The sequence below is a fragment of the Pyrgilauda ruficollis genome, unplaced genomic scaffold (assembly GCF_017590135.1).
Source record: "Pyrgilauda ruficollis isolate IOZ18807 unplaced genomic scaffold, ASM1759013v1 scaffold41, whole genome shotgun sequence".
NCBI lineage: Eukaryota > Metazoa > Chordata > Aves > Passeriformes > Passeridae > Pyrgilauda > Pyrgilauda ruficollis.
In genome coordinates this window covers 1,586,371-1,611,504 of record NW_024525601.1, presented here as the reverse complement: position 1 = coordinate 1,611,504, position 25,134 = coordinate 1,586,371, and the positions used below count along the sequence as shown (strand labels likewise).

Here is a 25,134-nt window from a genome sequence, read left to right as displayed (position 1 = left end):
AGATCCTTAGTTTTCAGGGTTTGTCTAAGTTTTGTTTCAATAGGGCTGTGAAAGCTACCAAAAAAAATGACAAGCTAACACAAAGGTTTGAAAGTCATTTGAGTACTGTGTGGGTGAGAAATGCCTGTATCTGTACTCTTAGTCAAAGAACAGTAAAGGGCACACACTGAAAAAATAAAGAGCACTGTCAAGCAAATAAAAGGCCTTTTATTTGTGTGTAGAGATGGAGTCCAGGGTTGTTCGTGGTTTTAATTGTAGAAACTTAAGTGTGCCATTCAGATCTCTGCATGTCAGGCTGTAGTTCTCTGCATTTGGCCTTATCCATGCAATCTTCTCTGGAGGTGAGCCAGTCAACAACCTTCCTGATACTTCAAGAATGAAAGAAAAGTACAGTAAATATCAAAGTATCATTCCTGCAGGACTGCACACTTTGCCACTCCTGGAGGCCCAGCTGCTGGTTGTGGCCCCGTGCTCCGTGCAGCTGTGCCCATACCTCTGTCCAGCTCAGGGACCTTCCCTGTGTGCCACCTTTCGGTTCAGGAGAGCTTTCCCTGAAGAGCCCCAGTTCCATGCCTTGAAAAGCCCTCTATCATTTTCTCCTCCTATTCCAGTGAACCTCTTCGCCCACTGAGCATTTAAAAACGTATTGTCCAAGAACATGGTTTTCATGGGAAGATCCCAAAACAAGGAGCAGTATTGCTCCTATACCAAAAGCTGTCCTGAGTCATAGAAAATTTAATGGGTCTTAACAGAAGTTGGACAGTGTGTGACCCCTGACAGATGCCCGTGTGTGTTGTGTTCTGTCTGGAGGAGTCACTGTGTGCTGGGGCCATCATATCTTCTGTCAGTACTTTGAAGCTGTGGTGGAAGTAGGAATGCCAAGGATAGGCCATGGAGGCTGCTTGTGCAGTTGCTGACAGATAGACAACACATTGGAGTTACACACTGGGGGTTTTTTGCCTCAAAGCTTGCAGTTTCTCAACTAGCAGATGAAGTAACCTGGGAAAAGGACAAAGGAACAGTAACATAAGTGGAATATGCCTATTTAAGTTTCTTAGAGAGGAATTAATGCAGAGCAGAAGCTATTTGCTTCTGCAAGTTTCTACAGGCAAATTATGTTCTTGACCACTCTTCAGTTCTCATGATAGCCAAAGCATTTTAAAACTGATTCCTGGAACTGTATAATAAGAATGTCAGGTCTCTTAAAAAAATACAGTAAAACATGTTTCTAGCCTTCCTGACTGCAGTCCAAATCTTTTGGATATGACCTGAGTAAACTCAAATGTTTCTAAACAACAGAAAACAATGGCAATGTATATTTTTAGTATTGGGATTAATATCAAGTGGGCAATACTAGAATTATCAAACCTTCATCATCAGTAGTTCTAAAGACTCTTGAAGGATATAACCACCTCAGCAGTTGTGTTTAATGTGAAGTGTGGAGAAGAGAGCAGCCAGTTCATTTCCCTAGTTATTTAGGCACCATTGGTGATATATTTGTGGGTTTGTATATTTAATATAGGCTTTGATGTTTTCCCTTATGCATCTTTTTATTATATAAATAATGTCCTTGTTTCTTGGTGTTTGCTGTTGGTGTCTGCAAATACATTCATCTTTTGTTTCCCCCTTCCCTAGTGACCTGTTACATTTACTTATGTGATATACAGAAAGGAAATAATTAGTCTAACTTTGATCTGCCCTTGAAATTGCGCTGTGCTTTTAAACCACTGTAGAAGAAGAAGAACAGTAAGTTTGTTTCTGCTCTCCTCAGCAACAAAGCACAGTTAAGCTAAGCAATGTAAATTAGTGTATTATGATAGCCTAAAGAGCCACTTTTTAATAAATGAGTTGTAGATGGAAACTTTTCTTTCCAGCATGGAGATGCTGCAGATAGAGCAGCAGTGTGCCAGGAGCTCCTGAGCTGTGAGGTCAGAGGAGAGACCATTAGATCATCGTTTCCAAGCACCCACATGGGTCCCTGTTTCATCTCACCCCCTTATTTTCACTTAATGTATTTTTCCACTTTTTAACATTGAAGCTTATTTTGTTGGTGATTCCTTTTTTTTTTTTTTCTCCTTTCTTTTTTCATCTTTGTATTCTGCTTGGCATTGCATGAGCAAATTATTAAAGCTTCCCTGCTCCAAGGAGCTCTGGGAAGAAAAAAAAATCTGCCAGAAGTTATTTGAAATGGGCTCTGAAATTTGCAAACTGTTACAGGAAAAGCAGGTATAGTTTACTGTTTCTGATCCCCATAACCTAGAAACAAAGCAAAATTTGGGTGACAGAACGAAAATGCAGCTGCTATAAGATTTGTTTTTTCCAGTTGCTGGTGATGAAGGAGAGCCTTGGGTCCAGCCTATGGGCACAGAATTTGAACTGCGTGTCCATCTAATTACTTTACTCATATTTGTCTTTTTGGGTTTTTTAAACCTTCACTTATTTCCTAGTGTGTGTTGTTTTTTGAGACATCAGTACTATTAAAAGGTAATAAGACAATAGGAAACAGCTTTATTTCAGGTAGTGTCTGGACCTTGTTTTTACAGTTTCTTTTACTGCTCAGAAAAACTGAGACTAGAAAGAATTTGGAATACAGAAATACAATGCCAATTTCTCCTTCTAATCCCCTTAGTCTGCTTGTGCATTTACTGCATGTGGCTTCGTGGGGAATTGTCCCAATGCAACAGAAAACTGTCTTGGTGATTCAGTAAAAGGCCCCCTACACTGATCCATGGGAAAGACTATTTGCTGTCAAAGTCCTAAAAAGGCTTTCCTTGGAGTGGTTTCTTTTTTTTGCACTTTCAGGTTTGGGGTTTTTTTTTTTTCTTTTTTTTTGTTGTTGGTTTTTTGGTTTTTTTTTTTTTTTTTTAGTTTTTTGGCTAGGCAGCTGTTGAGCTAAGAATACCCAGAATTTTTTACTGTGGATGTGAACATTTTACGCCTTAATCTCACCTCCTTTTTCATAAGCAAGTCATCTTCTTTGTCATAGTTCCAGACCTCAAAATCCTAGGGCTGTGTTTTTTTAATTGTGCAGCGCTCAGGCCACTGAAGTTGTGGCCTTGATTGAAGGATCTTTATGTTCCAGTAATACAAATGAATGATGAAATGCACTAGTTTTACCAAGATGTTGTTTAACTGGCATGGGTTAAATGTGAAACCAAAGTCTTTGTAGTGAGTCATAATTAAAGATTCCACTTTATAGTTTGTACTATTTTTATTTGATTATCTATTATTCCTGTGTGATATTTTCCCATCCAGTGCAAGTACTTTTGTTCCTTTTATCTGTTAACTGTTTTTCTGCCCAAAGCCATTGTGTGTTGCTCCTTTAAGATGACCTCTCCTGTGATGTATCCCAGAGCTAGATGTAGTAGTATATAAAAGTGTCTTAACACACTTCACACTATCACAGTGCTAAATTATTTAAGTTTTTCAAAAGGCATTTAGGCTTTTGCTGAAAGAGGATTCAAATGTGTTCAGCAGTGGTGGTTATTACTCAATTTATGTTTGTCCAGAAATGCATATGAAAGGTAGAGATGTTAATTTTAGTTTCACTGAGTCTCCCCAGCTGGAAACTGAATGTAAATCTGAGTATGTATCTCTCTCTTGTGTTTTGCCTCTAGCAGCTTTTAGAATCACAAATGCACATTTTTAATGACTAAATGTAACATTAACAGAGACCCATTCTGCCCCAGTTGTTTCAGCCGAGAATGGACTTGCTAGAGACGGCTTTTAAATAGCCACATCTATCTAATCAAGGTTTCCCCGTTCCCCCTGAAAAAAAAAATGTTTAAAAAAGCAGAGAAAATAAGATTATTCATTTCTGTGCAAGCTTCAGAGTGGCAGCTGGGATGTGAAGAGGTCATGGTGTACGGCTGCACCAGAGACACCTTCCTCCAGAAGCTGGTATTTTTGTTCAGCCCTTCCAGAGGTGGGCAGGAGGTTGTGCAGTGCCCCTGGGGCTGGGACGCAATGCTGGTGTCAGGCTGGGTAACCTGCTGCATTCTCTGGCCATGGGTGGAAAACACTGCCAGAGATGGAATGCTGTAAAGGATGAAGCGGTACCTTCAGGTCATATTTTTCTTCCAGGTTTTAAATAAATCCCTGCACCATTTTATGGAATTAGGAGTGGAAAAAAATATTTTGGAAAGCCACCCTAGCCTTTCTCTCTGATTTGCATTTCTAGACTCCCTGAAAATGGAGCACTGCTTTGCTTTTTTTTGCTTTGGATGTTGGGGCTGTGAGGGCAGGCTTGGCATCATTGCTGCTGTGTACATGCTCCTTGCAGCGGGCATTTGGAGCTGGCCCTAGGTGGTGGGATCAGTCTTGGGCTGAGGTACCTGGGGAATGAGCAGCTTTCCCAAGGGGGGGCAGTGGTCCGGCATCAACATGCTGCAGCAGGGAGCTTGTGGCTTGGTTAGAGCAGGAGGATACTTGGTGTTATCCTGCCTGTACCTCCTGGCAATTTCTGCAAAGAGCTAGCCTATAGCATCTTGCTCCTGTGTGAGGAATGGGTGAGTCTGAGTCCTGTTGGACAGGCTTTGGGGTTTGAGGGAGTCCATAAAGGGAAATGGAGCTTGGCCATGTGGCATCAGCTCCTGGTACCTTCCCATTCCTTTCCCATTAACATGAAACTGGGATTGATTCACCTTAAATGAAGTACTTAATATACATGATTGAAAAAAAGAAAAAGTACTCTGCAAGTTTCACTTGAAAAAAGGCAGAGAAACTCTGGACTGACCCTAGGACAAGGGCGATTCAGAAAGCCTTGCAGCCAGCTGGTGATGAAATAAAGCATGAGGGATCGTCCCTTCTTTATCCCAGCTGAGCCGGCAGGCTGGAAGGTTTTTCCTGGATGGCTGTCCTGCCAGCTCGCTGAAAGGAAGGCTTTCCAGGGGGTCAGGGCTTTCCAGCTCCTGTACCTTCCGACTGGGCTGGTGTGGGGAAGGAAAGAGACCTGGGGCAAGAGGCAGCACAACAGCTTTTAAGGGTATGACCTTAAAGGAAGAGGAGTTGGAAAAGCCAAAGATAAAGACAGCCCAGAACATCCTTAGAGCTGCCAAGCCTAAAATTAGACGCAGGCTAGGCTTTGTTTTCCTTGCAGGCTCACATGCCACATGCGTCTTCCCCCAGTTGGCCTACTCCGTGAGGACGGCGAGTGCTGACGCCAAGGAGCACTTGACTCCCTGGGAATAGGTTTCTTGTGACTTTGTGTAGTCCCCATCATCACACAGTGGGAGCAGGTGGGCGACACGGCAGAGCTGCTGTCACGTGCGGGCACACGTGGTGTGGCGCTGCTGACAGCAGCTATCCTGGGACTGTTGCTGTCGACAGCCAAAGCGTTGTTGACTCCAGGGAGGGTCAAAATTATTATTGGTGACCACATGAGGTATTAAGTGCAGCGTTGACGTTAGGAGTCCATGCACAGAACACAGCTCACCATGTCACTTAGGTGGTGGTTTAAAGAGTAGGCAGTGGATTGGGAACAGGCAGCAGAGGGATGCTGGATACCACATCCCACACGTGTGTTATAACCCTTCGCTTAAAGGCTGTCGCATACATTTTGGCAGGGCACCTCTGAACAGTTATGCCCAAAAGCTCCACTTTTGCCAAATGGAAAAAAAACCCACAAAATTGTTTGGGCAGAGCTTGGACATTCCGGGTGAGCCAGAACAACGTGTAAAGCTTACACTTGGGGCTGCGCCAAATATGGTTGGATTCTCATGCCAGTGCATTAAAAGGGAGCAGTATGACCATATAGTCACTACTGTTTGAAATGGTGTATCTCTTAAGAAGACGTGCTGTTAAACCAGACTTACTCTGTGAGCTCTAAAACAGGCTATCTTAATTTTATTCGGAATTCACTGAGCACTGTTGTATTCACATTATGCAGCAGAAAAGCCTGTTAAGATATGTGCTTGCCAGGGAGTCCTGCAACTGAGCAAGAGCCTTTCTGATCTCTTTGACAGGCTGTTACCAACTCTGCATGCAATTTGGGCAGTTTTGGAGTGTAGAAGTATAGGTAAATCAGACTGCAGCAGTACTTTTGGCATCTCTCCTAGCTGCCATACAAGGGACTGATTGGCCCAGGACCTTCCAAGAATGCAGAGTTTCGTTTTTTAGTTTGCTTCTCCCTGCCTGTCCTTCTGTTTTGTCTAGCTGCTTAGGAAAAGCAGCGGTTTTCCAGCTGCCTTCTTTAATCCCCTTTGACTGGGCTGGAATTCTAGCCAAGCCGTACCTACCTTACAAGAGGGGAGAGGCCCTGAGTATAATGCTGCACTAAGGGTTTTATGCTTGTCTCCTTCCTTGCTGCGTAGCCAGGATAAGTCCTAGCCATTTCTTCAAATCCCTGTGAGTTTTTCTTCAAAATGAAGTGATTAACTCCTGCTGTAAACTTCCCCTTGTCTAGGGCATCCAGGCCTTGCGCTGAGCTTGACAGCATTCAAGATCTCCTGCCCACACAGACTATTAGGTTCTGCTTATCCTTCGTTTCCACTGCCTGGTGAAATATTAGATAACGGGGAAAGAGCTTATCTTACATGCGTCTGAACTGACAAATATGGCAGCTTTTCAGTAAAAAGGCTAATGCAGACGAGGCCTTTTTCCTGGCTAGAATAAGAATGAGGCCAGCGCTTGTCTTCTGCCGCTGACAACGGTCAGATGCATGCGGCATGATTTCCATAGCATCCAGACAGTCGGAGCACCTAATATCTACCTGTCTAGTCAATACATCAGCTTTGCTAGAGCGGGGAGCTGAAGTTTGTCATTGAGGCGGGTTTCTAATGCAGCACGAATGGATCTTTCAGCTGTACTCCAGGGTAAACATTGTAAGCCGTGCAAATTTATTTACCAGCGCTGACAAATAAGTGTGTCAGTCACTTTTGTTTTCTCCCCGAAATAAGATATGCTTTATAAATGTCCTTATGGATTTAATTTTTGCAGCTTCATGCGTGGGGGAGGGGGGGGTGGACTTCTTGCTGTTTGAACAGATTAATATTAGTGTTTGTTTCCCTGTGTGTTTCTGCACATGAAAAATTGTTTTGTGTTTGGAATCAATAATCTTAAAGGTCTTTTCCAGCCTAAATGATTTTACAATACAAATAACCTTCAGATGGACCCATTTCAGGATTTAACAGTTTGATGGTAACAGCTGGGAAACACTGTCCTGATAACAATGTTGTTGAAGGGGGGAGTTTGGCTTAGCACAGCTGAGAAACTTTGCTTTGCTGTGCCAGGGCTACCTGGTGGGGCAAGAGGAGCAGGAAGGAAGAGGCTGCTTTTGCTCAACACAGGGTGCTGAGCAAGGCCTGCTACTCATTTCAGAAGTTTCTTGGCTCATCTGAGGCATAGGGCTGTGCTTGAAATTTAACACTTCCATTTTGAGAAAGAATACTCACTGTTATAATGTGGCATATTTCTGCATTGCATTCATACAGATATTTTGGGAAATTGTTTTCCCAGCTGTAAATTCTAAACCGTACATTCGCTGTTGAATTCTAAGCCACCAGCTAAACCCCAAAGTGTCTGACAGCCCAAAAAGCTGGGGATCTAGTGGGAGAAACTGGTGTCCTTTTTAGAAAAGAGGGAATAGAAGTTTATGGATGGCTTTCTGCAGTACGTGTGCTCTGCATGGAGGAACTGGAAAGAGTTGTTAGTTGGGCAAGCCAGACACACCTAGACAGCATCCGGAGCTGCTGCCAATCCACATGGGGGGTTTGGATCTCTTCCAGGCTTTGTTCCTGAAAATAAATTGTTCAAGATGGGAAACTCTGAAGATTTCATTGACCAGTGAGCCATGCCTCTGGGTGTGAGCTTTAAGGGAGAGAACTCAGGTTTCAGATTTGGGCTAGAGGCTCACAGAGAAAAAGCTGCAATCAAACTTTAGCCTACATTTCATTTGTTTGCAAGAGGTGGTCTACAATTTTTTTTCCTGTTCTTGCTTATAAATGGGATTTATTTTGTCCTCAGAAATTTGAGAAAGGGCTTTGATCTGATTATTTTGTTTAGCTATTAACTTGTTTTGTATCCACAATTTATATAAAGAGATCACCTCTGTACCTATTCCGCAGGAGTAAAGAAATTAGGTAACATGTATAAACCATGCAGAATATGTAAAACAATAGATATATGCTAACTATTATGTTATTTATTTAGTGCTTTGATAGCCATGTTGCAAAACAAATGAGGAGGTGGGGATGCCTTTTGGAACAGAATATGCTGCAGCACCCGCCTTGATCTGCATTAGACATCTGCACTGTGAAGTACAAGCGATGCTCAAAGACGCACTGAGAAAACAAACGGGTTACAGAACTGTCGTGTTAGAAATGACAAAATGTGTAGGCAATGCAGAACCTAAAACTGCTTCAGTTTTGGGCAGGATGTTAAAGTATTAACTGAAGAAACAGCGGAGTATAGCAGAAAAGATGAAATACGAACATTTTAGAAACTGGGACTCAGTTCTTTAGGTGACAAAAATTCTGTGCTAAAAAAAAAAAGGGGCATTTTTTTTTTTTTTTTTTTTAGCAGAAGACCAAATCCTCAAAATTTTATGATTTAACACTGGGAACCACAACTATTACCTCTAATACTGGGAACTTAAACTCTTAAGTCTAAGACTCTTAAATCCTCCCTCCCCTTCCCCCCCACCCCCCCATTCCTCAAACCTGAAAAGCCAAAACACACCAAAAAAACCAAACCCCAAAGCCAAACAGAAAAACCACCTTCCTGAAAATTTTTAGAGGTGTTCAGGTTTAAGTTGGCTTTGGGTAAGGCACTTAAAATGAACAAAAAGTTGTAGTCTGAGCTTTCAGAGCAAGAAATATGAGAGGAAATAAAGAAAAAAATTACCAGAGTCTTTTTAAATTCAAAATGTCTAAGCTGTTTCTGCCCAAAAAAGGATAGATTGAAGCTGAGGGCCAGTTTAGGTTGTATGACAGATTCATGCTTCTTATATGCACAACTTTGGCTTGAGCAATTCCCTTCTTCCTGCCTGAGGTGTGTAAACCAGAGAACAGATGCATTAACAGCAAGGTATTTGGTGTGTCTAAAAAAAAAAAAAAATCCAGGATAAACTCTGAAAAGGGTGTGCCTTTTCTAATTCACTTAGCGAAACTGTGCTAATATGATGACATGCAGCTTTCAAGGCAGGAAATATGGCAGGTAAGGTATTGGCAGCACCTCAGCCTCACCATCCTGAGTGTCAGACAGCAATATTTCTCAGACTTTATCCATGAGCCATCAATGATCTCTCCCAGGAGACCCTTTTGAGTACCTACCACAGCCAGGGGATTGGATCCCTGAGGGCAGAAGTGGCTGGGAAGCTCTTGCTGCAGGGTGTAAACTTTATAAGGGAAGCAATTGCTAGTTTTTGCTGCACTTGCTTGAGACTAGAGAAAGCAGGAATGGCGTGGGATGTACAGGGAGTAAATAACGCCCTGCCTGAGGGCAGGGGCTGTGTGGCCAGGCCTTTCCCAGGTGCCACATGTGTGGTCCTCGTGGTGTGGTGTGCCCAGGCATGGCGCACGGAAGAGAGGGTGCACACACACGCTCCCAGGTGTTGGGTGAAGTCTGGCACGCGGCGCGTGGGGCAGGCTGGGATGCCGTGTGCAGGTGGCCAGCACATGTCTCCGGTGTCAGATGCATCCCAGACCCCGCGTGCTCGCTGGATATGCGCTGTGCTGGCAAGCTGCACACTCTCACGAGTCATTTGTCTGGGACTTATGAATGGCAAAAAGCCTGGTCTGAGCTGCTATGCAGATCAGGATGCCGGCATCCTGAAATCCCGGACAAATCCCCTTAGCGCTTTTGGTAAATCTGCAACTGGGATTTAACGTTGTGACAGCACATCCTAAGTGTGGTAAAAATAGCCTGTCTCCCAGCAGTGCAAACCTGACTCGCACCTCACAGTTAATGGGTGAGCAGTCAAGGCTGTTTCTGGAGTCATTGCACGAATGCGTGAAGCGGCGCCGGTGGCAGGGGATCACAGAGCAGCGCTGTAAAACGCTTGCCTGGCTCAGGCCGATTCTCTGCAGCTTTGACTTAAAACTCAGCGGATCAGAAGTGTGGCAGAGACCCCTGATCCCAGAGTGGAAAGGATGATGGAGAGATCTCTGCCCTTTTCTTCTCCAGGAGGCTTTGTCTGCCCTGGGTTTGCCTGGTGGCAGTCTGGAAGGTGTGCTGTGTGGGCAGCATCCCCCAGCCTAGGCTGGGCACAAAGCTTAGTCCTCTCCCTGAAGGCTGCATAAGAACTTGGATTTATTTGGTTTTAACCCTTTACCTTAAACCTAATGAAAAACCACATTTTATATTAAAAATTTGGGTGCACCAAATGTGAAGCATCACTAGTTTTGCTGCCCCAGTGGGGTAACATGGAGAAGTGAGAGGGAGTGGATGTGTTTTTCCTGCTCTGCATGCACGCACAGGAGATCACAGTTTCTCTGTGACTCTGAAAACAAGTATCTTACTCTCAAAACTTCCTTTCCAACAAGTCAGTTCACCCAGAAAGCCTTGCCCCACCCAAATGGGGTAATGTTATTTCTTTAGTGGGCTGCACAAAAATGCTACCGGTGAGTCAGTACAATGTCGGATGTGCAGTTGTACAGAGTGGGAATACAGGATGAAGTAGTTTGCAATGCAGCCTCCCATCCAAAAATACCAGCCAACCAACTGTAAGATGCATTAGCTATCATTTCCCAGTGCATCTGGTAAGATTTCAAGCAAATTTTGGGTTTTTTTGCTGTCACACACAGGAAAATACCATTGTGGCCCCTTGGGATCAGCCTTTTGCTAACTGGGAAAAGGCACCTGTGAACTTACCACTGGGCAGATTTTGAAAATGCATCTTTGTGATTTTGATGCTCACATGTCATCTTCAAAAGCAGCCCAAATGACATATGGCACTGGCAGTGGACAGCGTGTGAAGGCTGAGGTGAGTGAGGCTGTGCTCTGTGGAACTGCTGCGTAGGTGCTGCTGTGGTACCAAGAGAGAGAAGAATGGAGATGACAGGCAGGAAGAGCTGAAAGGACTTGCCTTAGGTCACTAACAGGTCTGTGACGGAGTTAAGGAGAGAAACTCAGTCTCAGTCTCATCTCACAGCTAGTAAATGATGCATCTCCCTAAGCATCTATGCCATACTTTGTATGCAGTCTTGTATATTCTGTATACAGGGTCATTTTTCCTTTCTTGGTACCTTTGAGACACTTCAAGTTTAATTGTATCCTACCTGATGCAATATTATGTTAGGGCTACAGGGAAAAAATGGATGGAGCAGCAGTGTTAGAAAACACCTCTCAACCATCACTGAGACCCCAGCTCTGTCCTGATTCTGTTCAGAAACATCCATCCCTCCGACTGCCTGGGCTCAGTAACATCACAGTAGAGTGGGACTCTGCTACTCCACGTATGAGCTAGCACTGCATGGCTGCTGGTTTTGCTCCTGGCTTCCATCCTGAAATGACAGTGTAATTTAAACTGCCTAAAAATACAGAAGTTAGCCTGCCTTACACAGGGTATAAGAGGTTGGTGGTACTCATGGTAAATGGTCAAGCTGCTTTCCTGTCATGTGTAGTGTCTCAGAAGTGGCTTGAGATTGTAGATACCATTAATTCTGCTGAAAACGAGAATACTGTCATTGCCTTGGGTGGGATTGGTCTCATTTTATGTAAAATAGATGCAGATTTAAGGTTTGTATCGAGTTGCTAGGGTGCTGTCCATCAAGCAGTGTTTGGAAATCATTTTTTAGAAGCAATGCCAGTTTTGACATGCTGTTTTAATATTTTTCTGGCTGCAATAGGGCAAGACATAGAAATCTTATGTTGTCATCACACAGAGCTGCAAAACGTTCTTTTTATCTTTTTTTTTTTTTTTGCTTTCTCTCTCTTGCACTCTGTCATATGGAAACCAGATCAAGATTATAAAACTATTGCCCACAAACTGTGATCTTTCTTCTCTTTTGTGGTGAGAACTGACAAGTCAGTGATGGCTTGGTGCTGTTGGTACTAGCTGTTCATGCCGCGCTCATTTGTATGTATCGGGAAGTGCCGAACTTGGCGTTCTTCTCAGTTGGCACACAGGCTGGTGAAACGTCAGATTTTTAATTGTGATAAAGTTCACGAAAGAAAAAAATTATGGCAGATGTTTCCTTTTGTCAGAGTGAACTGAATCATTAAAATGTGATATGATGTACTATGAACAAGTCAATGTAAACACCATCCCTGTGAACATGTCAGAAGACTGAAGAACTTAGACCATTCATGGTAATGTTAAAAACCATGTGGTCTGAATGCTATATTACCAAGCTTTTCTCTTTAAATGCAGAGCATGAATCTTATGAATTTTTATTGCCTTTCTACAAAATGAAAAGATAACATATTCTGCTGTGGTAAAAATATCCTGGTAGCTTCTGCAGTGTGGTTGTCGTTTCGCTGGTGGTTTACTCAGAGGTCTGCTTTTCACAAGTAACAGTGAGGTATCCCATTCCCACTGAGTGCTGAGCTTGCTCGCTTAATTTCCTCTTTTCTAGAAGATGTATTTTTGGGAAGTCTTACTCCTTTTCCAGTCTGAAGGAAGTGACAGAAACGCTGCTGCTTGCTGAGGAATGCCTGTGATGATGCGTTAAAACTGGCTCCTGATAAGTGGTTATGGAACAACTGCAGGAAGCATCTGACAACTGACATACTCTGTGGACTTCTTCTCCTATCTCCTCCTCACATCTCCAGTTTGAGGATTATTGTCCACACACTCACTTAGGCCATTAGTCAGAAAATAAGTGTATTACAAACTTCCTGATACTTCCCCATGACCTGAGTACTTTTTATTTGCAGTTATTCTCATTCTTGCTGGCATAAGAAATCTTGACTAGATTCTGATCCTTATTCCCAGTGTTGTCTTTCTCAAGATTTTGTCATAAATTAAATTATTTTCTTAATGCTTCAGCTGCTGGAATCAAGCATGAATGAATACCTTAATTTTGACATAAAGGTCAAGGACACTCTGGAAAGATAAGATCTAGGTGGATCCCACAGGGATGTTTTATGTCACTCTTCTGATTTCTGATTTGAGGGGGCCTGACTTTACTGTTTTGGAATGCTGTGGATTGGGAATAGATTACTCTATTATATCATAAAGAGGGTTATAAACTAGAGCAAATCCAAATCATTTCGCCCACCAAAAATCTCAATCCTCACCTCTTTTGAGAGTGCACTGCAAATGAGGTGAATGTGTTTTGCAGACACATTTAAATACTCGTACAATGTGATCAATTACATTGATTTATTGGGGAAAAGTTGAGTTTCTGTGCATGGATGTATACAAATTATATGCCAGTCACGTATTTTTTTTTAAGTGGGCTTGCAGAAGCCAGAAGTAATGAACTTAGCAATGTGATAACAGTTGCTTATGGCAGAGCCTCTGTAGTTCTTGCACCATGGCAATTCGTGGAAATACAGTGTGCTTTTCTAAACTGGCATAAGTTTTTACACCTCTCTTGCACCATAGGAGCTTAATCCATCGTGAAACCTCGTTAGGAGCTGCGCCATTGTATCCTGAGGCAGATGTGAAATCTGTGTGAGTCACCAATCTGCGATCAAGCTGAAGGAAACTGAGTCTGTGGTTCTTAAGAAAGAAGGCACCCATTTGGGATGCATTTACACAGCTCCTTTTGTATAAATCATTAGTGCTATAAACTATCCATTATTGTTAGGAGAAGAAATTTAACAATGCAAATAAAACAAAATACTGTGGCAGAGCAATTTTATGCTTGATTGTAATGTTTAATGGCATGTTCTCATAAAGAGATTTTTCCCATCCTTCAGACCTATCGTGTCTGTGACTCACTTGATTTCCGATGGTTTGAACATCCCTCATTTTATTCCTAGAGTTGTTTTCTCTAGAGCAATTTCTGTAAACGTGCTGCAGCATGGGGTTATCCAGGGTTAATTTCCCTTATGATTACACATCCAGACAGCATGTGTGTAAATGCTGCAAGACAAATGATAAGAAAACTGCAGGATGAAAGAAAATAAATTCCTTTGTTTTGCATGTAGATTCATTTACCAATATTGAAGTCTTTTGTTTGCTCACTTTTAAATGTTAACACTAGCTTATATTGGCATTGTAGTTCTTTAAAAGCATTATTTTTATGTCATCACTGACCTCAAATTTTGCATTCTGTTGATTCCCTTTGTTCCCCATATATCTTCAGATACTTTTTCCAGGTTCTCTCTTCGTCCTTTACGTTCAGGTACAAAACAGCACCATCAGTGAGGCAGAGCTTTGTATCTCTAAACTAGCTGATTATATTAATGTCAGAAATAAAACATAGCTCTTCACATTCTACTGGTATTTTTAGTACTGTATTGTAATCCTGGTTCTGCTTTCCCTTCTTATCTCTGTTCTGTCTTGCCCTTAGATTATTTTTTTTTTAGACCAGGGTTGCTGGGTTTCCTTATGATCTTTCTGCACTGTCCAGCTTTGAAGTCTTTGCATACACCTTAGTCAGAAAGTACTAAAATATTTGATAGTCTCTTAACCTGCAGTTGAGTGCCCATTGTTTTCTTTTCCTGGCTGCCAGGGAGTTTGCTGGCAATTGAGATTTATGGAGCGAATAATCCACCTGGCAGGAGACTCTCTGTAACTGAAGTATGTTCTTTAGTGGAAGAATGAACGTTCTCTGTGTGTCTAAAATACCACTAATAGCTTATTTAGCAACCTATACTTCTACAACGGGGCTTTCAGTTTTGTGTTGGAGGTGGATTTTTGCATATGCTTAATTCTAGCATCCATGCTAATTCTATCCCTCATTTAACTTTCATCCATTTGTATGGCAGGATAATGCATGATGTGATCTCTCAGCTTTTTAATGTGGTCCTTAGTGCATTTCTTCTAGCTCCATCTTGAACAGAAAAAAATATTAATAATGAGGGATGATTCTTTCCTGTACTTGCTGGGAATTGCCTGGAAACCACAGGGAGCTTAGGCAGGGTAGTCATGCTGCAACCGGAGACTCCACAGAATCCAGTTCCAGGTACTAACTGCAAGTACTGCTGGGAGAGCTCTGAATAATAACAGAATTTTAAAAACCCAAACAAACAACATTGTGATCCTTTTTTGCTTTTTCTCTTCCTTAAATAGCTCATTTTTACACTTAGTTGATTTGAGCTCAAAATGTGACAAAAGCTGTGGAATGTGATCAAAACTAAGGGTGGAAGGAGGTGCAGTATTTTCAGCACAGCTGATTTTCTTCACTAATTTTGGACAGATTAAATGGAGGATTGAAGTAGCCAATGACTAAAACACATGGAAGCCACTGTATCACAATACTCACCCTAATGGTGGGAAATTTTGGTTCCCAGACACCCGGTGACTTTGTCCCCTTGGAGATGTTTTCCTGGTCTAAACAGTCCGGGTTGATTATCTTCCTCATATTTACAGCTGCCTTTCCCTGTCCAGAGCTTCTCATTCCTCAAGCATCAGCACCAGGAAATTCTGTACCTGTTTTTCAGCAGTGGCAGGGGAGCATCCAAGTTACCAGCATTGTGATCTCCAGGGTAAGCAGGGCCAGGGCATTATGTTCACTGTACCATTTAACCCTGCTGGAACAGACGACTGTAAATTGCCTATGTCGAGCCAACATGTGAGGACTAATAGAACTGCAGTGGGGATAATTCATAAGTAGATTTTCTCACTCACCAGTGTAAACAGAGCCAGTGCTAGTCAGGTCTGAAACGGTGATTACTTTTAAATCAGCATGTTATAATTCAGTGTCCCTGACTGAACCCTCCTTCCAGCAGAGGAAAACAAACCACTGCATTCGTGGCCAGCACAGGGATCACTCAGGCTGTGCAACTAACTGCATATGAAGGACTGTTTGAATTTCCTAATCCTTCTTATTACTGCAGAATAAAGAACAGCTTTAACAGGGAGTTAATTTAGAGGCCTTAAATACTGTCTTCTCTCCACCAACTTTACTTCTTTTGGGTTGCGTTGCTAATCTCTCCACAGTGCTCCCATCTGCTTGTTCCTTGCACCTAATCACATTAAACACAACATAATACATCTGGATACATACCGCTGGCAAATCAGTTACTTGAGTTCACTGCTTTTGAGAAAAGAACTTTTTCTTTCCCTCGGTTGGTGCTGTTCCTCTGTCTTTTTCTGACAAATTCAGAATTTAATCAGAAAGCTGAAAATTTCCCCCAGGTGGAGGCAGTTTGAGAGGTGGGGGCATGGGGCATTCAGTGGCTGCATCTGCAGTTGCTTGAAGCCTTGAAGTTGCTGGACAGTGCAGGGAGGGGGAAGCACCTCTCCACACACACCCACTGCCCAGGCTCCCCAGGTGAGTGACCCCAAGGGGCTGGCTGCAGGCAGGAGGAAACACCCCTTATTGTCCAGTTTCAAGATTGCAGGTTTTCTCTTACTCTTCAAAGTGTCACAACTGGCCAAGAACCTGCCCACAGTCAGTAATGTCTTTAGAGGATCAGAGGAAAAAAGGGAGAAGTAGCAGAAATGCAAAAGTCATATTGAGAAAGCAGTATCTGTGCAGTTTTGGTCACCAAAGCATGACTGTTTCTTTACACTTGAGATTAACATCTTTACTAGCAGTAAAATAAAAAATTCAGGTTTTGTTCTTGTGGGTTCCAGAATGAGTCTTTCATTTTCCCAGTAATGATCTGAGGAGACAGATCAGTGAACATGTCCTTCATAAAATTTCACCTGTTACCAAGTTTAACTAGCCCTTGGTTTTATCATTAATATGCTAGACTTGTAATGGCCTGTGGAGAAGCATTATGACTCTGTGCCAGAATCTGCTTAAGGAGCTTCAACCCTGACGCCAGAGCAGCCGTCCTGCTCAGAGGTCATGGTGGAACCTGCTACTTGGAATTTTAGCTGGAAGCTGCTCTCCCATTCTTGTTGACAGTGAAGCTTATATAGGCTCTCTGGCACAGGGCTTGATTCACATTAAAAATTTTGTGATAAATTCTTAATAAATAGGTGATGAGCCAAATATTGTTCTGAGGACGTTCTTGAGGATGCTTATCACAGAAATCTGTAACCATTTTGCACTGCCAAAGCAACTATTTTATGTCATGGGTTAATGCTCTTCAGAAACTGAAGACTCTAAATATCTGCAGTTCAATTGTATGAGTATAGTAAAGGAGAAGCATTAATGCCAATATATTAATTTGGTTTGTTTTCTTTGTAGTCTTTAAACTGCACTCATCTGAAACCAGCTTCTCACTTAAAGCACGAGGCTGGGGAATGATGTATGTAGGTCAGTCTTTGGTCAGAAACTTTATCTTACAAAGTCCTTGAAAACAAAGAGTTTGCAATGGGAAGGTAATTGGCTTCAGCAGCAGCTCTGTACACTTTGAGTGGGTATGCCCACACAACAGCCATGTTCAGAAGTCTGGTCTGTTGAATTAATTATTTTCAAAGTAGTTTAAGGACAATCAGATTGTCATTTTGAAGGTGCTCCACATCTGCTATCTGTACTGAATTACTTATCTCTGCTGGTAACAGTGCTGTACTTGGTTAATACTCCACTTGCACAAAAGCATTCTATTGACACATAATATAAACTCATTCTGCTCTTCTAGGAACTCTCAAAGGATATTTATTTACAGTCCATGATCACTGTCCCCCAGCTTGACTGTTGTGTTTGGATTGAGGCCTTAGACCTTGCAGTATCAAGCTAAACGTCAACAACAGTTTAATAAATCCAGACAGTGGGGATAGCCTGTAACCAGGAGAGGGGCCCTGCTGTGTGCTGTTGATATATATAGCAGGATATGTCTCCCTAATATTTTTAACCCCCTGGCTCTCTGTAGTGCCAGCTTGATAGGTGACTGCAAGCAGGCTCACTCCTCCCAGCCTCTTTCCCCTCCTGGCTTTTGCTCTTCAACTTTGAGTTAGGGCATCTTTTTATTGAGGCCGGTGCATGGGATTTACAAACACGAGAGGCGTGGGCAGCAGTGGGTCTCCCTCCATGGTCAGTGCCAGCGTGTCCTGGGGGCCTGTGCTGTGTGTGAAGGAGAGCAGCGCTGCTGTGAGCTGAGCTGAGCTGAGCCAGCCACGGCCAGCTGGGAGAGGGGCGTGGAGCCTCCCCAGTGCTGCAGCCCATCTCCTCTGCTTTCAGGAGCTCCAAGGCCCTGCCAAGCGTGGACCAGAGGGTGAACTCACTTTTATTGTTCACGTAAACACACTGGTCTCATTCAGTCCTTTGGGGATGCCACCATAATCCAGAGAAGTAACTAGGAACGGGAGGAGTCTTGGCCATGATGGTGAAGCCAGTATGGAAGGAATATCCTGGAAACTGAGGAACACGGTGCTGATAGTGCTTCCTAACATGGCAGAGACACTGTGGGACTGTGCTGCTCCTATGTGGCAGCAGGGACAGCCCTAAGTCCCTGCTGCTGGCCTCCATAGTGGTGCTGAGTGCGAGTCCAGGTGGGGAGCGGGATGGGGAACCCACCTGGCAGCGTTCATCAGCAGAAAGCCTGGCTCAGTGGCTGGGCTGGGGCAGGCATGGGGGTTCAGCGGGGGCAGAGGGGTTGAGGGATAGGCACAGGGGTTCTGGGGTAGGCAGAGGAGTTTAGGGGCAGGCACAGGGGTTCAGGGACAGCAGAGGGGGTCACTGCCAGGCACAGGGCTTCAGAGAAAGGCAGGCACTGCTGGAGCTGGGAGTTCTGCCAAAGAAACACACATGCGGCTGGAGCCCGGTGTTCTCCTTCTTTCCCCTCCTTCTTTAGGGTTTTTTTTAACTTGAGGTTACAGGCATTGTTCCTTCTGATGGTTATGGTTTTACGGTATAGCTCCAGGATGCGACTCCCTAATATTTTACGCACACGCGCACACACACGACTGCCCGTGAAACTTCGGGTGAGGAACCCGCGGCCGCGCAGCTGCGAGGGTCTCTGGATCACTCGCTGTCGCTGTGACGCTGGGGGCTAGATTTGGTTGCCGGTTCCCTTTGAAGCGCCCGGGCCGGGAGCGCGTCCGGCCCCGCGCGGTCCCGTCGCGGCGGGCGGGGCGGGGCGGGGCGGGGCGGGGGGGGCATGCAGGCGCGGGCGGGCCGGGGCAGGCGGCGGAGCCGGGGCGCCCCGAGCGCGCCGCGCCGGGCCGGGCTTAAAGAGCGGCGGCGGCGCGGCTCAGGTACGGACCTTCCTGCATCCCTCCTTCCCTCCCTGTCTGCGCTCCGCGCCTCCCCGCGGGGCTCGCCCACCAGCGGGGCAGCGCCTTTCCGTTCTTTTTGTTCTCGCCGGTCGACTGGCTTTTTTTATTTTTTTTTTCTTTTTGCTGTTGTTGTGGTTTGGGATTTTTGATTTTTTTTTTTTTTTTTTTCCGTGCCCGCCCGCTCCGGCTGCGGGGCGGCAGCCGCGCTCCGAGCGCCGGCAGAGGCGCGGGCGGGAGGCTCCCTGGCAGCCTCCCTGACCGTGTCCCCTCGCTGGATGGAGCCCGGGGCTGCCGGGGATGCGGTGCCCGCCGCGGGGGCTGGCGGAGCGGCTTGAGCCCCCCGCCCGGCGGAGGCGAGCATGTCCAGTGAGCGGCTTAACAAGACAGCGGTGAAGGATGCGCGGTTAAAAGATCTGTTGTTGGAAAGAGGTACCGGCGCGTCCGCAGGGGCAGGGACCGCGGGATGCGGCCCGCGGCACCGCAGAGCCCGGAGCGCTGGCCGGCGGAGCTGCGGGGGGAGGTTCGGGGTGACGGTCTGGTGTGATTGCTGACAGGGTCGTAAATTATGTCTCTCTTTTTCGAGCTCTTCTGAGAAGGTAATTTGATTCAACGTGTTGCCTTTTCCGTGTTGGGCGTTTACCCTGAAGGTTGTGTTTGGTTTTAGGGTTTTTTCCCCTGGAGAATTTTTATTAGAAATGTTTCTTGCGCGTAAAGAAGCTTATATATGCGAGTGCGACAGGCTCGGGGTAGTAAAACCAAAGCTTTTCTCTTCCTGAAGCTTTGCCCGGTTTCTTTCCCAGTCGATTTAGGAAGAGTGGGGAGGAGGAGATGCCTGTCTGGGAGGCGGTGGCCCTTCACGCCTGGCAGGTGTTGGGCAGGGGACATGATGGGGGCCGGGGTGACCCAGTGCCTGTCAGCAGCCGCTAGGAACTATTTAAATGGCCTTGGTCAGTGCCAGCAAATACAGACTGCTGCTGCTGCAGTCTGCCTTTGCTTTTTACTGCTAATAACCTAATGAACAGCAGGAATGTCACTCAGGAGGAGGAAGCAATTTAAAATTATCTTTCTTTTCCCCGTGCTTTCCATTAAGGAAATCCTCTTGAACATCAGTAAGGTGTTTGTTGCAGTTTGGTGTTTACACTGTAAACTGAATGTGGGAAATCCCATGTGCTCACAGCTGTGTGCTGTGGTTTTTATTTTCTTTATTGTATGGCCATATTTTAATAAAACATTTTCAAATTATTCCCTCCCACAGGAAGTGCTCACAGACCAAATCACTCCTCTCTAAGGGAGAGGTACTGTCCCTCGCCACTGAAATGCAGGGGTCTTGATAAATTTAGAAGACTCTGTCCTTGGCAAATAGAGAAGTAACATGTCATTCTAGTGATCTGTGCATTCTAGGAAAGCCTAAATAAACATTGGTTGTTTTGTGTGTTGCCCTTTAGCAACAATCTCTTAATTTCCAGTCTAAAGTGTGACATGGGCCCAAAAAAAGTTTGGATAAAGAAACCCTTTAGTGCTTCAGTTGCCGCAGAATGTGAATTGCAGAAGTTGTCAACTGTGTGAAGTCTGTGTTCAGTGTTTCTGAGCCAAGAAAAACCAAGACTTTTAACTTAACTGTGGTTTGGGTGGGTTTAGTTTTTAATTAATTCTGTTCTTCCGGCATTGTGATCTTTTGCTGCAGACATTGTTAGCTTCCAGTGATTTTTTTTTTTTTTTGAAACTCGTTTCGCCCCGGGCGCGGAGCCCGGCGGGACCCTGGTGTCCGTGCGTGCGCGCACACGCGCGGCCGGGGCACGGCGGGGCGGGAGCGGCCGGTGCCGGCCTAATTCTGTTCTTCCGGCATTGTGATCTTTTGCTGCAGACATTGTTAGCTTCCATGCAAGAGGGGAAAAGGAAAGATCATTGCCCTGTGTGTGGGGTTGATAGCAAAAGCAGAGCACAAAGCACTGACTAACCAAATTCTTTGAAAATGTTGGTGGTCTTAATGATGAGTGGAAAGTACTTAACAGCAAAGAGTGATAAAGTGATAGACATATTTTTGCCCTTTACCCTTTCCTTAGTCTTAAGTAGGCTTAGTTCCTCCTCAGGAGATGATTGCAGACCCTCTGCACTTTGGTGCTGTGGCTGTGCCTGCCGGTAGCTTGTGGCAGACAGCTGGACCTTGGCACCAGCCCCAGCTGGACACCAGCACACTTGCTGCTCCTGTACTCTGAGGTTTTGTTTGCAAGAGATGGTAGATTAGTGAAACCGCCTTGGGTTTCCTTTAGATCCACTGCAGGTTCATCTGGATTTTATGTTTGAGTGGCGTTTTTCTAGCTCAGCTTCGCAGTTGTGTTGTGTCTGCACAAGTGTTCTGCTGTCACACAGAAAGCTGAGCATGGCTACGAATTAGAGATGGGGGGGAAGGGGCTTGTTTTCTGATATTTGTTCTGTCCTTTCATTTTCATATGGCATCTCTCTTTCCTCATTAACTTTTTAAAAAGTAAAAAATGTAGTATCAGTTCCCCAAAGTTCCTGGTTGTGCGTCCAAAAAGTAGTGCCCTTTTTGGAAAGTACTGAAACTGAGCAACTTGGGCTGCTTCTTTGCTTTTTCTACCAGCCTAGCAACCAAAGACCTCCTCCCATTAACTGGAGTTGTCTTTCAAGATGAGAGCATCCCCTGTGAGCAATGCAGTTTCCATAGAAATATCATCAACTAGGTAACTGCGAAGGGCAATTTTCCCCCTTATATTGCTCATCCTTGCTGCTCCAGTATAGCCAAAAGGGTGCAAGAGTGACTCATTTCTAAATATACTTAATATTTGTGGTATAGGCAGGGCTTCAGATAAGATGATGGGTTCTGATGGAGTTCATTGTAATTGTATCTCTTGCAACAACCAGGGCCCTGGTTTCATTTTTAACCGTGATGGAACATCTCTTGTTTTAGAGTACCAGAGCTCTTTTTAGATTTTTACCTGACTGGGAAAGGCCTAGTAAAGTTAGCATTACACTAGTTGGAGAGAAGGTGGTAATTGAAAAAGACACTGCATGTAGATTCAATAGGCTTAAGGTTTTCCATTCTAGTTAAATAGCTTTCATGCTCTTTACTTAATAAAAAAATTAAAGGTAGTGTACTAAATAATCAGTGTCCTGATTCCTCTTGGGCTTTGAAGCTTATGGAGCCCTCTGGACTCTGTTGATATTACAGGTGGCTGTTAAAATAGAATGGGGTTTGTGTGTATGAGGTTTCTTCGGTTTTTTGTTCAGTGAAATTGTTTTGTCCAAAAGGTTCATCTGTGGTGTTTGTGTTGAAGAGTTTATTTCCTGTGGAGGCTGCAGAGAAGGATCATCAAGAAGCTTCTTAGTTTTGACCTACAGCCACTGATGCTGATAAATTTGCTCTGGCAAAAATGAAATAATTTTCATACTTTTTAGAACAGTTTTCATCACAAAACTTTGCAGAATGGACAGCAAGAGTATCTCAAGCCAGATCAGTCTCAGAGAAATATTGAGGGTCTTTTCAGGTTGTTGCTTTGATGGTTAACCTTCTATGTGTTGATGACACATTTTCCTCTTTTTTTCTTTGTTTTAGCTGAACTGGAGTTTGTTCAGATCATCATTATAATCGTGGTTATAACTGTTATGGTGGTAGTGATCATCTGCTTGTTGAACCATTACAAACTCTCAACACGCTCCTTTATCAACCGACAGAGCCAAAGCAGAAGACAGGAGGAAACTCTGCAGACGGTGAGTGTGAGCCCCTTGCACCAAACTCCTTTTCCTTGGGCTGTATGGGCCTGCAGCAAAGCCTCCTGATGAGCTCTGGTACAGGAAACTGCTGGAAAAACTTCTGATATCACTTTTAATACTCCCTGTAGTTAGATCTTTTGCCAAAGTTGTATTTGTCCATAGAAAACAAATTTGGAGCACAAATGTAAGGTATATGGTCTTCAGTTATTTTTAGACCCTGCTATGTTTCATGTAGCCTATATTCATTTTGCATTTGGAGGCTTAGATGGGACATTGTGTTTGCTGCTGCTGTAATTTGAGAGGGGAGTGTGGCGGGGGAATGAATGGAGTTAGCTGGGCTGCAAAGATTTGAAATACACATTGTTAGGACTTTCCATATATTGTCTGATATCCTGGGGTTTTATCGCTGTTACTGTTTTGTGATGCTGCCATGGCTCTTCTCTGGATCAAAACCTCTGTCCCATTAAGGGCCCAGGAAAATGCAATGTTTGTTTCACTAAAACAGCAAGAAGAGACTAGAAAAAGGATCTTTCCAAGGACCTGGCTTGTTTAAGATGTGTTGTTACAGAGTCGAAGGCTTGTGATGGAATCTCAGTCAGTACTTGTTAAGAGTGTGTTTAATCAACCCATCAGTAAACGAACACCTCATTTGCCTTGTGAGCCAGGAGTTTGCTGGGTGGGATGCTCTACTTCCTTGTGAAGGTGAAGCACACCTGACCTTGGGATATCCCCCACAAGCCACACAGTGTCCCGTGGTATTGCAGGGAGGTTCTTCCTTCTGATGCGCTTTTCCCAGAGTGGTGCCCTTGGCCTCTTTGCTGACAGCGATGGCCAGAGGGCCATTTATGAAGTCACCTTTTGATGCATGGAATTCCTGGTAACAGTGCTGAGTTCACAGCTTCCTTTTGCTGTCAAAAAAGTTGGATTGTAACTGAGATGTGATCGTAATGATTTACACCAGTTCTAACACCACAGTCTCACCTTTTTATCCATTCCAGTCTTATGTTTCTTCCCTCTTTGTGCTCCTTAGGGAGCTGTCAGGGTAATGGTGAGAGGCCTCAGGGGACTGCTCTGGCTGAACACTAATTGCTGGCTTTTTGCTTTTGCTTTTTTTGTTATGGTTAGATTTCAGCAGGGGAGGCAGAGATGCCACGGGGCTGCTGTGCAGCTTTCTCCCTGGCAATTGGCAGCTCCTTCCTGAAAGTCAGCTGTACAATGTGGCGATGCAGGGCTCCCAAAGCTCTCTCTTAGTACATCACCTGTGCCATTTTGCTGGGGTGAATTGCTCTTTCCTTGGAGGGGGAGGAAAGGAGCTGCCTCCTTAAGGAGAGGCTGCCTCATTGCCTGGCACTTCGCTAGTGTATGAATGCTTAGCTCTAATTTGGTTACAGATGAAACTGGAACTTGTCAAACCTTAACCTCATGGACTTGAGGACTGGAAAAATTGACTAGATTAATTTGAATGTTGCTTTGAAATGGACACTGTAATTCAAGTACCACAATTCTGTCTGAAAAATGTTAGCTATAATTGCTACAGATGCCTAAAATGAAATAGTTGGAGATAAATGAAATGCATTTTCATCTTCACAAATCTTTTTAAACTGTAGTAAGCTGTCAAATGCATGAAATAACCCATTATTTCCTTTGTATGGTTCATTACTATTGTCTGTTATCAGAGCCAGTGGGGGTTTTTTTTTTTTCTCTTGGGCACAAGGGAGAAAACTTCACCTTCTTGTGAAGAAGAACATGCAGTTTGGCAGCAGGGACTTGGGAGCTGCTTTAGTACCCAGAACTGAACTTAAATAATTTTTAAAACACTGACTCAGTTTCAGTTTGATGTCACCATTATAAGTAATGATAATCACAGCCAAGTGAGCACTTCATGGGAATTGATGAGGGGATGGCAAGAATCAGTTACTAATTCCTCTGAAAGCCTTTGGTATAGATTTGTCATCACTATTACTCATCTGAATTTCTGATAAGCTGCAACTCTTCTTAGAAGAAGGTAATGCTTGTGGGGAATGGGGATTTACAGGTCTCAGAGTTCAGATGTCAAAAACTTTGAATTTTCTATTGTGTCACGTGTTAGAAGGAAATTCTGGTAGAAACTGGCTGTGCAGTGCAAACCTTGAAAGCAATGTGCAGAGAATGAGGGTCAGAAAACTAAAGTAAGTGCTCTGTGGTGAGAAACTGCAAATGACCAGTCTGTTCTCACTGTCCACAGTGGAGTGGCTTGC

At 44.1% G+C, this 25,134-nt stretch overlaps 1 protein-coding gene across 4 annotated transcripts in view; it reads left to right on the top strand.

Moving 5' to 3' along the window:
• LDLRAD4 (low density lipoprotein receptor class A domain containing 4) overlaps nucleotides 1–25,134 on the top strand; it is a 235,944-nt gene that overhangs the window by 194,952 nt on the left and 15,858 nt on the right. The window contains exons 1-2 of one of the 4 annotated variants that reach the window (XM_041477594.1): nucleotides 19,069–19,144; nucleotides 22,740–22,894. In XM_041477594.1, the coding sequence (XP_041333528.1) occupies nucleotides 22,790–22,894 (105 nt within the window). In that variant the 5' untranslated portion in view covers nucleotides 19,069–19,144; nucleotides 22,740–22,789. Of the gene's footprint in view, nucleotides 1–19,068; nucleotides 19,145–19,339; nucleotides 19,595–19,654; nucleotides 19,762–22,739; nucleotides 22,895–25,134 lie in introns of those variants that run through there. The other 3 variants (XM_041477593.1, XM_041477595.1, XM_041477592.1) reach the window with 3 other exon arrangements.